This window comes from Heptranchias perlo, chromosome 31 (assembly GCF_035084215.1).
Source record: "Heptranchias perlo isolate sHepPer1 chromosome 31, sHepPer1.hap1, whole genome shotgun sequence".
In the NCBI taxonomy this organism is placed as follows: Eukaryota; Metazoa; Chordata; class Chondrichthyes; order Hexanchiformes; family Hexanchidae; genus Heptranchias; species Heptranchias perlo.
The window spans coordinates 20,647,246-20,659,351 of NC_090355.1; the positions used below are offsets into that span (position 1 = coordinate 20,647,246).

Consider the following 12,106-nt stretch of genomic DNA (forward strand, 5'->3'; position numbering starts at 1 on the left):
CACTCTTGTGTAAAGTCCTGAGAGAGTGCATCATTCCCATTGCCTGTTTAGGTTTAGCCAGGATTACTGAACTGTCCTTTTTTCATCTATGTATATTTTGTACCTACCTTTTTGATCTTGCTTTTGTTTACCTTCCTAACTCTTCTCCCAGTTCCTTGTAGGTGAAGTGTCTTGAAACAATTCACAACATTAAAGGTGCTAAGTGTAAGTTGTTGTTTATTTTCACCTACAGGCTGCAGCAGTGTTGGTGTAAAATGGGAAAATTCCTTTTTTTGCATTGCAGATCAATACATTTGTGCTTTGTCGTGTGGTGATGATTACAATTGCAAGTTCACAACGACACTCCATGATGTTGGCATCAGACAGCAGCCTGGCACAACGTGTTTATTCTCAGACATGGTGAGTCATAACAAAATCCACGTCTGCTGCTGTATTGTTTAGATAGTACCAAGAGAAAAGTAACCCATGTTTTGCTAATGTACCTTCCTAATCTAAGGACAGTTAAGCTGCACTTGTACTCATTATGAAAGTACATATGCAGAAAATGCACTGATACTTTTGTCAGGATCTACTATATCCACACGTACAAGCAAAAAATGGAAAACGTGATCCAAGGACGTGCTTTGAAGCATTAATTTCCTTAAGTGACCATGTGAATTTTCTACCAGTGGAAAATGTGCCTCAGGTAAAGCTGCAGATTTAAAATAAGCTTCTAAACTTCCAAATGTTTTCTAAGCCAAGCACTGTTCTGCAGCTGGTCACCAGAAATGGTACACAAGCATACCTATGGGTTTATTCTCGATCTAGGTTCCCAATGCAAATCACGGCCCTGAAAATCCATGCTGTTTTTGGCATTTCTGAAGAATAAAGTTGGCGCAACATATTTGACTGGCCAGAAAATTGGGGCAGAAGCCAATTATGCCAATTTTCTGCCCCAAAAACAGAGAGGATGAATTTTCAAACATGATTTGGCCTTTTTATGATCCATCTGCTGAAACTCCAGGCACCTAATTGCCATATATTATGAGGACCAATGGGTGCTGTAGCTTGGGAATTTCATAGTGTTACCCTCACAATGCACTAGGGATAAGAAGAGAAATATACAGTGCAACTGTTGCCAGGATCAGCTATGATTGGCAGAAAGGAGGAGTTTTTGAGCCTGAAGACTGCTGAACGTTTGAGTAGTGATTACTAAACCTGACAATGACCCTGAGCAGTTTTTTTTGGGTCTAGACAGCTTTGGACTTGCTTCCGACAATCTGCGGGAGTGAGACAATTGGGAGATTTTGACCTCACAACCACACAGTGTGCAGGCATACCTTTTTATGCCAGTATCATGGAGGAGGAGCAGGAAAGGATGGAGGGGAGAAGAATGCAGCAGCTTCTAAGGAGGGTAAACCATGCACAATATTATCCCCCCCCCCTCACAAAGAATGAAAAGAACACAGTGGCCTGTAGCTTGCCCTACACAAGTTCATCACACCCATCACCCTTGCATTTTGCCAAACTGCACTAACACCCTGTTGTCTGGCCTATCGACTTCAGATTTCCAATGTCTTTCATGGCCATGCTCCACAGCACCTCTGCAATCTTCTCAAGTCCTACATCCCAGCACACATCTCTGCTCTTTCATATTTGGTCTACTGTGCAATCCCTCCTCTTCCCTCTCCACTTTACCATTGGTGCCAGAGCCACCACACCCTGCACTCTGAGACTCTCCCTAACCCTCTGCACCTTCCCGCTCTCTGCTCAAAATTTGGGTCTTTGTATTTGTCTTCGCTCATTTCCCCATCATTTCTCTCCACTTTCTGCTTGGTGTCCGCCCTTCAAGCAGGTCGTTTTGCTACATGAAAAGCACTAGGTAAAGGTAAGTTTCTGCGGAAATATTTGTGTTTGTGTTCAGTGCAGTGATTCACAGAACATTCTAGTCTCTTGTGTTGAGTCACATATTTTTCCAGCAGTCTGGCTCGTTCAGACACTCTTTGTTTCTTGCTATGTCTCATAGAAACACTAGTTTCTCAGAGGGATTCAGTATACTGCTTTCATGGCTTGGATTTACTTTGATTCACTGAGGCACTTGTGTCTTTCAAGAATTAATCACAACTCACCCTGACATTCTCAATTTTGAAAGCAAATGACTGTAGTAGCTTGAGTTCTCACAATAGTCATACACAATATTAATAATGCTACTGCTCCTTAATATGATGTAGTGTGACCCTGGTTTCTTGCAAAGATTCATTTGCCATGGTCGTATCTCACAAGGACTTGCCAGTATGAGTTTTGCCGGTTTAGGGTTTTTACTTCAGCGTTATGCCCTAATGCTTCATTTTACTGACAGGGATTCACAACAACACTTTTATTATTCACTTGATTTGCTGAGATATTTTTGTTTCTCACATGAATTCACCATAACACTTTGCTGCAACTCTCATATTGCTTGTGGGGATCCATTTGACACTTATTCCCAACAGTAACTTGATGCAGTGTTTCCAATATTCACAAAGATTTCCATGGTGCTGATCTGTTGCAACAGTGTTCCAGAGCACTCTATGTGGAGGGATTCCCTGCAACATTCTCATTTCACATAGAAGTTTACATAGAATTTACAGCACACAAACAGGCCAGTCAGCCTAGCTAGTCTATGCTGATGTTTATTCTCCACACGTGCCTCCTCCCACCCTACTCCGGGACCTGCTCTGCTCAGCGCTGACCAATTTTACAGAGGGGTCTTTAAACAGGCTTTAGGCCCCTCATTAGCATAAGCAGTGGGCCTAATGCTCATATAAGATAGCCGCCCAGGACGCCTGAATATCAACCAAGGCCTATATGGCATCGGATGTATTTCAGGCGTCCTCAATACATGGGACGTAGCCCACTAAAAATTGGTCATTTTTTACCCCATTTTATGCCCTACAAATGATCGAAACAGGGTCCAATTTCAAGGCAATTGTCTTCCAGCTCCACTCCTTCCAATGCAAAGGTCGTTATTGTTTCAGTGGGCACTGAGAAGGATGCCAATATACTGGTGAGGGCTTGTCATCTACAACCAAAGTAAAAATATTTATCCAGTGAGAGGAATCCACACCTTGCTGTTGAGTGGTGCAAAGAACTGTCACCGGTCACTGGATCCTTCATGGTTATACATGGAGACACCTCAGACTTTCAGGAGGTTCTGTACTGGCAGATGAAGGAACAAAGGCCAATGCCAGCCTTCTTAACTCCCGCCTCCATCATAACCCTGAGCCTGGTGGGGGAGGTATGCACCTGTTACACTGGGCACGGACAATATCTATGTCAGGGTTTAATCCAAGGTGGAAATTGGTTATGACCCATTTTCAGGACCATAACTAATGGCTGTCCAACTGGGAGACCCAAGGCTGGCCCAAAATTGGTCCTCAGGCCTTATAAACATTTTTTGTGCGAGCTGCTAGTGCTTGTTGCACCTCCACAGACATCTCCCATGTTTTAAATTGTTGAATATCAGGCCGCTTGCCTCACCAGCAGCGGCTCTGCAGTAAGTCTTGGGAGGCAGATTAGATCGGCATGGGGCAGAGGGGGGAGGGTTTTTTAATTCGTTCATGGGATGTGGGTGTCGCTGGCAAGGCCAGCATTTATTGCCCATCCCTAATTGCCCTTGAGAAGGTGGTGGTGAGCTGCCTTCTTGAACCGCTGCAGTCCGTGTGGTGACGGTTCTCCCACAGTGCTGTTAGATAGGGAGTTCCAGGAATTTGACCCAGTGACGATGAAGGAACGGCGATATATTTCCAAGTCAGGAGGTCTGTGACTTGGAGGGGAACGTGCAGATTGTGGTGTTCCCATGTGCCTGCTGCCCTTGTCCTTCTAGGTGGTAGAGGTTATGGGTTTGGGAGGTGCTGTCGAAGAAGCCTTGGCGAGTTGCTGCAGTGCGTCCTGTAGATGGTACACACTGCAGCCACAGTGCATCGGTGGTGATGGGATTGAATGTTTAGGGTGGTGGATGGGGTGCCAATCAAGCGGGCTGCTTTGTCCTGGATGGTGTTGAGCTTCTTGAGTGTTGTTGGAGCTGCACTCATCCAGGCAAGTGGAGATTATTCCATCACACTCCTGACTTGTGCCTTGTACATAGGGAAAGGCTTTGGGGAGTCAGGAGTTGAGTCACTCATTGCAGAATACCCAGCCTCTGACCTGCTCTTGTAGCCACAGTATTTATGTGGCTGGGTCAGTTAAGTTTCTGGTCAATGGTGAACGCCAGTTTGTTGATGGTGGGGGATTTGGCGATGCTAATGCCATTGAATGTCAAGGGGAGGTGGTTAGACTCTCTCTTGTTGGAGATGGTCATTGCCTGGCACTTGTCCGGCGCGAATGTTACTTGCCACTTATCAGCCCAAGCCTGGATGTTGTCCAGGTCTTGCTGCATGCAGGCACGCACTGCTTCATTATCTGAGGGGTAGTGAATGGAACTGAACACTGTGCAATCATCAGCGAACATCCCCATTTCTGACCTTATGATGGAGGGAGGGTCATTGATGAAGCAGCTGAAGATGGTTGGGCCTAGGACACTGCCCTGAGGAACTCCTGCAGCAATGTCCTGGGGCTGAGATGATTGGCCTCCAACAACCACTACCATCTTCCTTTATGCTAGGTATGACTCCAGCCACTGGAGAGTTTTCCCCCTGATTCCCATTGACTTCAATTTTACTAGGGCTCCTTGATGCCACACTTGGTCAAATGATGTCAAGGGCAGTCACTCTCACCTCACCTCTGGAATTCAGCTCTTTTGTCCATCACTTTGCTGATGATTGATTGATGGGGTAGTAATTGACCGGATTGGATTTGTCCTGCTTTTTGTGGACAGAACATGAGCAATTTTCCACATTGACGGGTAGATGCCAGTGTTGTTGCTGTACTGGAACAGCTTGGCTAGAGGCGCAGCTAGTTCTGGAGCACAATTCTTCAGCACTGCAGCCGGGATGTTGTCGGGGCCCATAGCCTTTGCTTAGCTCTGTCCATAGCATGCTGCTTTCACTGTTTAGCATGCATGTAGTCCTGTAGTCCTGTGTTGTAGCTACACCAAGTTCGCACCTCATTTTTAGGTAAGCCTGGTGCTGCTCCAGGCATGCTCTTCTACGCTCCTCATTGAACCAGGGTTGGCTTGTTGGTAATGGTAGAGTGAGGGATATGCCAGGCCATGAGGTTATCGATTGTGCTGGAATACAATTCTGCTGCTGATGGCCCACATTGCCTCATGGATGCCCAATTTTGAGCTGCTAGATCTGTTCTGAATCTATCCCATTTAGCACGGTGGTAGTGCTGCACAACACGTTGGATGTTGTCCTCAGCGTGAAAATGGGACTTCGTCTCCACAAGGACTGTGTGGTGGTCACTCCTACCACTACTGTCATGGACAGATACATCTGTGACAGGTAGATTGGTGAGGACGAGGTCAAATAGGTTTTTTCCTCGTGTTGGTTCTCTCACCACCGGCCGCAGGCCCAGTCTGGCAGCTATGTCCTTCAGGATTCGGCCAGCTCGGTCGGTAGTGGTGTGATCAAGCTACTCTTGGTGATGGACTTTGAAGTCCCCCACCCAGAGTACATTCTGTGCCCTTGCTATCCTCAGTGCTTCCTCGAAGTGGAGGGTCGATTACGAGGGCTGTGGGGTCAGGGCAGCACACATGCTCCTCCTGGCTCCACAAGAACACTTTTTAAAATGTATTTTTAATTTTAACGTACCTGTTGGTGGCGGCAGCAGCCGCTAAAAAATCCTGAACGGTGCAGGGCCAGCACCTGCTCCGCTCAATCCCAACCAATTTCTGCAAGGGAGCCTAAAACAGGCATTAGTCCCGTCAATGACATGTATAAAGGACCTGTTGTACGCCACTGCCCGAGACGCCTGCAAATCCGCCTCTATCAATATGGCAGCGTTCGTAACACAGGCGCAGGTCAGGCATGGCCTGTTGGACCTTGAAATTAGTTCTTTTTGCCCTAATTTTCCGCCAGGAAACCAAGCGTATTAGGCCCAATATCTACCCCATTATCTATTCAGATAAACCAACATAGTTCAAGCATTGTGGACTATTCAGCAGGGCAGCTGCTCACCCTGCTGGGTGGAGCTGTAACTGCTTCTGGAATGTTCAGTCCAGTATGATACTTTTTTTTCTCCTAGGGACTCTGATTCTGACTACATTATAACCTAAATTTCCTGAGTGGCAAGAACTTTACCTGCTGCCGGCACATATTTGAAAATCAGGGCAACGCGGCACGACTTTCCAATCTCGTGCTGATGGCGGGTGAGGTCGTTCACCGTCAAATACCTACTTGGACACATACCCACTACATTGCCTTACTTCATTTATGTACAGAATGTACTGCCTGGTACAGTTGTGTACTGCATTTATATCCATATACATTCAGTACTGCACTGTAAAGTGAATTTGTAGCACGTAAACCTACATTTGAATACACATTTGTGTTCTCTCAATATTAATCTAGATAATAATACTTACATTTATACAACAGCTTATCATGCTAAAATGTTTCAAAGTGCCTCATACATTTAATTATTTTTGATGTACAGTGACTGTTAATGTGATGCCTGCACATGGAATCTTTGAATGTATTGCTGCCTTCCAAATCCATGCCCATCTTTCCCGTTACTCCATGTTTGAATCTCTCCAAGCAGGTTTCTGCCCCTGCCACAGCACTGAAACGGCCCTTATCAAAGTCACAAAGTGACATCCTCTGTGACTGTGACCGTGGTACACTATCCGCATCCTTCGTGATCTCTCTCCAGCCTTTGACACGGTCGACCACACCATCCTTCATGATCTCTCTCCAGCCTTTGACATGGTCGACCACACCATCCTTCGTGATCTCTCTCCAGCCTTTGACATGGTCGACCACACCATCCTTCATGATCTCTCTCCAGCCTTTGACACGGTCGACCACACCATCCTTCATGATCTCTCTCCAGCCTTTGACATGGTCGACCACACCATCCTTCATGATCTCTCTCCAGCCTTTGACATGGTCGACCACACCATCCTTCATGATCTCTCTCCAGCCTTTGACATGGTCGACCACACCATCCTTCATGATCTCTCTCCAGCCTTTGACATGGTCGACCACACCATCCTTCGTGATCTCTCTCCAGCCTTTGACACAGTCGACCACACCATCCTTCGTGATCTCTCTCCAGCCTTTGACACAGTCGACCACACCATCCTTCGTGATCTCTCTCTAGCCTTTGACACGGTCGACCACACCATCCTTCGTGATCTCTCTCCAGCCTTTGACATGGTCGACCACACCATCCTTCGTGATCTCTCTCTAGCCTTTGACACGGTCGACCACACCATCCTTCGTGATCTCTCTCCAGCCTTTGACATGGTCGACCACACCATCCTTCGTGATCTCTCTCTAGCCTTTGACACGGTCGACCACACCATCCTTCGTGATCTCTCTCCAGCCTTTGACACGGTCGACCACACCATCCTTCATGATCTCTCTCCAGCCTTTGACACGGTCGACCACACCATCCTTCGTGATCTCTCTCCAGCCTTTGACATGGTCGACCACACCATCCTTCATGATCTCTCTCCAGCCTTTGACACGGTCGACCACACCATCCTTCGTGATCTCTCTCCAGCCTTTGACACGGTCGACCACACCATCCTTCGTGATCTCTCTCCAGCCTTTGACACGGTCGACCACACCATCCTTCGTGATCTCTCTCCAGCCTTTGACACGGTCGACCACACCATCCTTCGTGATCTCTCTCCAGCCTTTGACACGGTCGACCACACCATCCTTCATGATCTCTCTCCAGCCTTTGACACGGTCGACCACACCATCCTTCGTGATCTCTCTCCAGCCTTTGACACGGTCGACCACACCATCCTTCATGATCTCTCTCCAGCCTTTGACATGGTCGACCACACCATCCTCCTCCGACATCATTTTTTCAACTGATTTGGACGGCCCTCACTTGGTTCCAATCTCGCCTATCCAATTGTAGCCAATTTGTGTTCAAATCCTGTCATCTCCTCCCCATCACAAAGACCGCCTACTTCCAACTCCGTTGCATTGCCTGATTCCACCCGTTTTAGCCTATCTGCTGCTGAAACCCTCATCTATGTGTTTGTCACCTCCAGACTTAACTATTCCAATTCACTCCTGGCCGACTTCCCATTCTCCGTGCTCCATAAACTTCAGCTCATCCAAAACTCTGCTGCTCATATCCCATCCTGCACCAAGTCCCGCAATCCTTCGTTGACTTATTTTGGCTAACGGTCCCTCGATGCCTCCAGTTTAAAATTCACATCTCTGTCTTTAAATCCCCCATGACCTTGCCCCTTATTTCTCTGTAACCTCCTCCAGCTCTACAACCCTCCGAGATCTCTGCGTACCTCCAACTCTGGCCTCTTGTGCATCCTCTACTCCCTTTACCTCACCATTGGTGGCCATGCCTTCAGCCATCTAGGGCCTAAGCTCTGGAATTCCGTCTCTAAATCTCTTCACCTTTTCACTTCTCTCTCCTCCCTCCTCCTTTAAGACCCTCCTTAATACCTACCTCTTTGACCAAGCGCTTAGTCAACCCTCCTGATATCTCCTTCTTTGGCTCGGTTTTTGTCTGATTACACTTCTGTGAAGTGCCTTGGGACATTTTCCTACGTTAAAGACACTGTATAATGCAATTTATTGTTGTTGTTCTTATTCTTTTTGGATCAGTACAGCAGAGTTAGCTGTTTCCATTACTGCGACTGCATATGAGTAAAAAAAATCATTATCAATATACTGGTCAGCATTAAAATAAGACCTGGAATAGTGAGACTAATCAGGTAAGTCTGCCAAATTATAACCCAGGAAACGCTGCCTGGATAAAATTAGTCGGATCACCTTCTTCTAATAATTTGCCGAATTGAGCCACCAACATTAAAAAATTAACGCCCCGTTAAACATGGGAAAAAATGCAACCTAACACCACTTTTAAACTAAGCTGGACAACTGATAAATGATTAACCCCATGGGGGTAGATTTTAACTTTCACCATCGGGTGGAAAACTGGCGGTAGTGGATTGGCTGCCCGTTTTGCACCCCACTTGATTTTCCGGCCCATTAAAGTCAATGGAAAGGAAAATTAGGTGAGATGTGTCACAGGAGGTCAATCCGCTCCTGATCGTTTTCTCCCTGGCGGTGAAAGTTGAAATCTACCCCATAATGTTTTAATTTCAGGCATCCGACCTATTGTCAAAATACTGCTTTGCTAAATTTAGTTTAATTTTAAATTAATTTTATTGTGAAACTTCATAATTGAATTAGAGCAGAAAATTAGTCATTTAAAAAAAATTTTGACATTTGAACAACAAACCAGATCTATAATGAATGTGGCTTAATTGTATTAATGTGTGACTCACAAACTTCAACTTAATATAGGATTCAGGACCACCTTGCTGTACTGCTACCACCTGACTGCTTGCTTAATTAATTAGTAAAGCTATTAGTTATATAAAACTAGTTAATTAATAAAATCTGCCAAATTACCTAATGTTTCTGTTGTTCAAAATGTATTGTCATCCTGTAAGTTGTGGTCATTTCATTTCCATCCTTTGTGTCTCTGGTCTTATTCAGAATCGATCTGAGTTGTTCTTGTTGTGATGATCTGTGCTTTTTAGGGCTCGACTGTTTTACTTCCAAGAATGGAGTTCTATTCACACAAAAGCAAAATACTGCGGATGCTGGAAATCTGAAATAAAAACATAAAATCTTGGAAACACTCAGTTGGTCAGGCAGCATCTGTGGAGAGAGAAACAGAGTTAACATTTCAGGTTGATGAATAATGAAAGAAAGGGAAGAAAAAAAAACATAAATGCAATGGATTACACAACAATGTCAACCAACGCAAGCAACAAAATATCATTTAAAAACTTCCACCAACTGAAAATTGTCATCTACCTTTAAGAAACCACTTTAAGCACACCAGGTCCCAAGACAACCTGTGCACTCCGTTTAATTAGATGATGAGCACACTGTAGGTGGAGCCCAGAGTTGCGAGGTTTGGTGTGGCGCTTGACGTTAATGTTAATACCATCTTAACAATAATGTTAATACCATCTTAACAATAAACCTCAGTTTTTTGCACACCCAATTTTCTGCCGCCATACAGACGCCATGCGCCACTGGCCGGGCCTCAGAAAATCGGGGGCTCCAATATTTTTTTGAAATGTTTGCCCCATTACTATATTTATTTTATAGTTCACTTTATCCTTCAGTAATAATTCTGTATAATATGTAAAAACTTTTCTTTACAATGTTTCTTTTGTTTACAGGGCAGCTATCAAGCCAGTGGTAATTCTTCTGCCAGTGTTGGGTCTGACCTGGTTTTGTGGCGTTTTGGTCCATCTCAATATTGTCCTTGCATATATCTTTGTTGTGCTTAATTCCTTCCAGGTAAGTGTGCATGATTTCCTTTGTACATACTTAAGTATATACACTTTTCATCAAGAAAGATTAAGAGATGAAGGCAAGTTTTATTTCATTTACTCTATAAGTAAAAATGAAGTATTGTTTCAGGAATCTTTACAGCCAATGAAGTACGTTTGAAGTGTGGTCACTGTTATGATGTAGTAAATGCAGCAGCCAATTTGCACACAGGAAGGTCTCCACAAACAGCAATGAAATAAATGACCAGATGATCTGCTTTAGGTTTTGGCTGAGGGTTAAATGTTGGCCAGGACACTGGGAGAACTCCCTTGCTCTTCTTCGAATAGCGCAGTGGGATCTTTTCTGTTCATCTGAGAGGGCAGATGGGGCCTCAGTTTAACATCTCACCCAAAAGACACCACCTCTGACAGTGTAGCACTCCTTCAGTACAGCACTGAGGTGCCAGCCTAGATTATGTGCTCAAGTCTCTGGAGTGGCACTTGAACCCATGACCTTCTAACTCAAAGACAAGAGTATTACCACTGAGCCAAGACTGACAAATGACCTAAATAGTGCTACTTTTGGTTTATTTGCGAAAACCCAAATTTGTCTAGATTTGGATCATTTTGGATAGTCCATTTCAAAACATTTTGCAGCAGAAAAGTGTTAACATGACGTCTGAATAAACCCAGTGTTTTACTTACCTAGCACTTAATTTAGTTCAAACCACTAGAAAACCTGACATAGATTTGAAGATTGTACACCATATGTTTTAAAATTGAGATCTCATCTTTGGCATTAAATTTAAAATAAAAGTCTATTGAATTGCAGCTTGAATATGATATGATATATAACTTCTACATTTATTTCATCCTTGTATACAAACTGGTGCTTGATACAATGTTGAATTACAGACAACACAACAATTACTGTTTGAATTAACTTGTAGTGGCTGAAAATTTATTAAAATTTAGAACCAAGTAGGCCCCTAAATTACAAGACTCCATTCCTGACATGAACTCTCGCTTGACAGGAAGGTAATTAGATAATCTGGCTCAGAGGTCAGCGCACCCAATTTGCAGCAACTAATTTAACAGCTGTTGATTTGAATGGCCGAAAAATCAGGTGCCCTGCAAATCAGATATGCTGACCTCCACTCCTGATTCTCCAATCTAAGCTCTTGCCCAGCGATGATCCATACTAGCAGCGGAGTAGGTCATTTTGGGGCTATATACTTTAGAACTATAAAAAAGCATGATCACATCTTCAAACTTCGTTAAAGACTAAAAATTAGTTTTCAAATTTATTGTGTTGCCAGCTTGAAATATGAATCCAGTTTTGCAATGACTCACATATAGCTGTCTGATCTATGCTGCTTTGGTTAGTGCGATGAAGAACACTCAAAACCACACAGTGCTTTGACGGGACTTGGGAGAGCCTTCTGTCCTGGGAAGTGAGGAATTATAACATTATAGGATTCATGTCCCTTTTGACCTTCTTGAACAAAGTTACACACTCACCTATAATATATCCTTTTCCTAGTACAAGTGTAGTGCAGGACAATGCACCACTTTGATGCTGGTTGAATCTTTTGTTCTGTGATGAGAAAGAGTTAACTATTTTTTAAAGCAATACTAACACAAATAATTGGTTACGTAAATCAATTACAAAAGTCTATCCAATGCAGTAGATGTCTAAACCTCAAG

General features: G+C 44.3%; 1 protein-coding gene across 1 annotated transcript in view; it reads left to right on the forward strand.

Annotated features, from left to right (window-relative positions):
• Positions 1-12,106, forward strand: part of adgrd2 (adhesion G protein-coupled receptor D2) — a 133,144-nt gene that overhangs the window by 44,991 nt on the left and 76,047 nt on the right. Inside the window, exons 18-19 of the mRNA XM_067969489.1 lie at positions 284-399; positions 10,307-10,427. Of these exons, the coding sequence (XP_067825590.1) occupies positions 284-399; positions 10,307-10,427 (237 nt within the window). The remainder of the gene's footprint in view (positions 1-283; positions 400-10,306; positions 10,428-12,106) is intronic.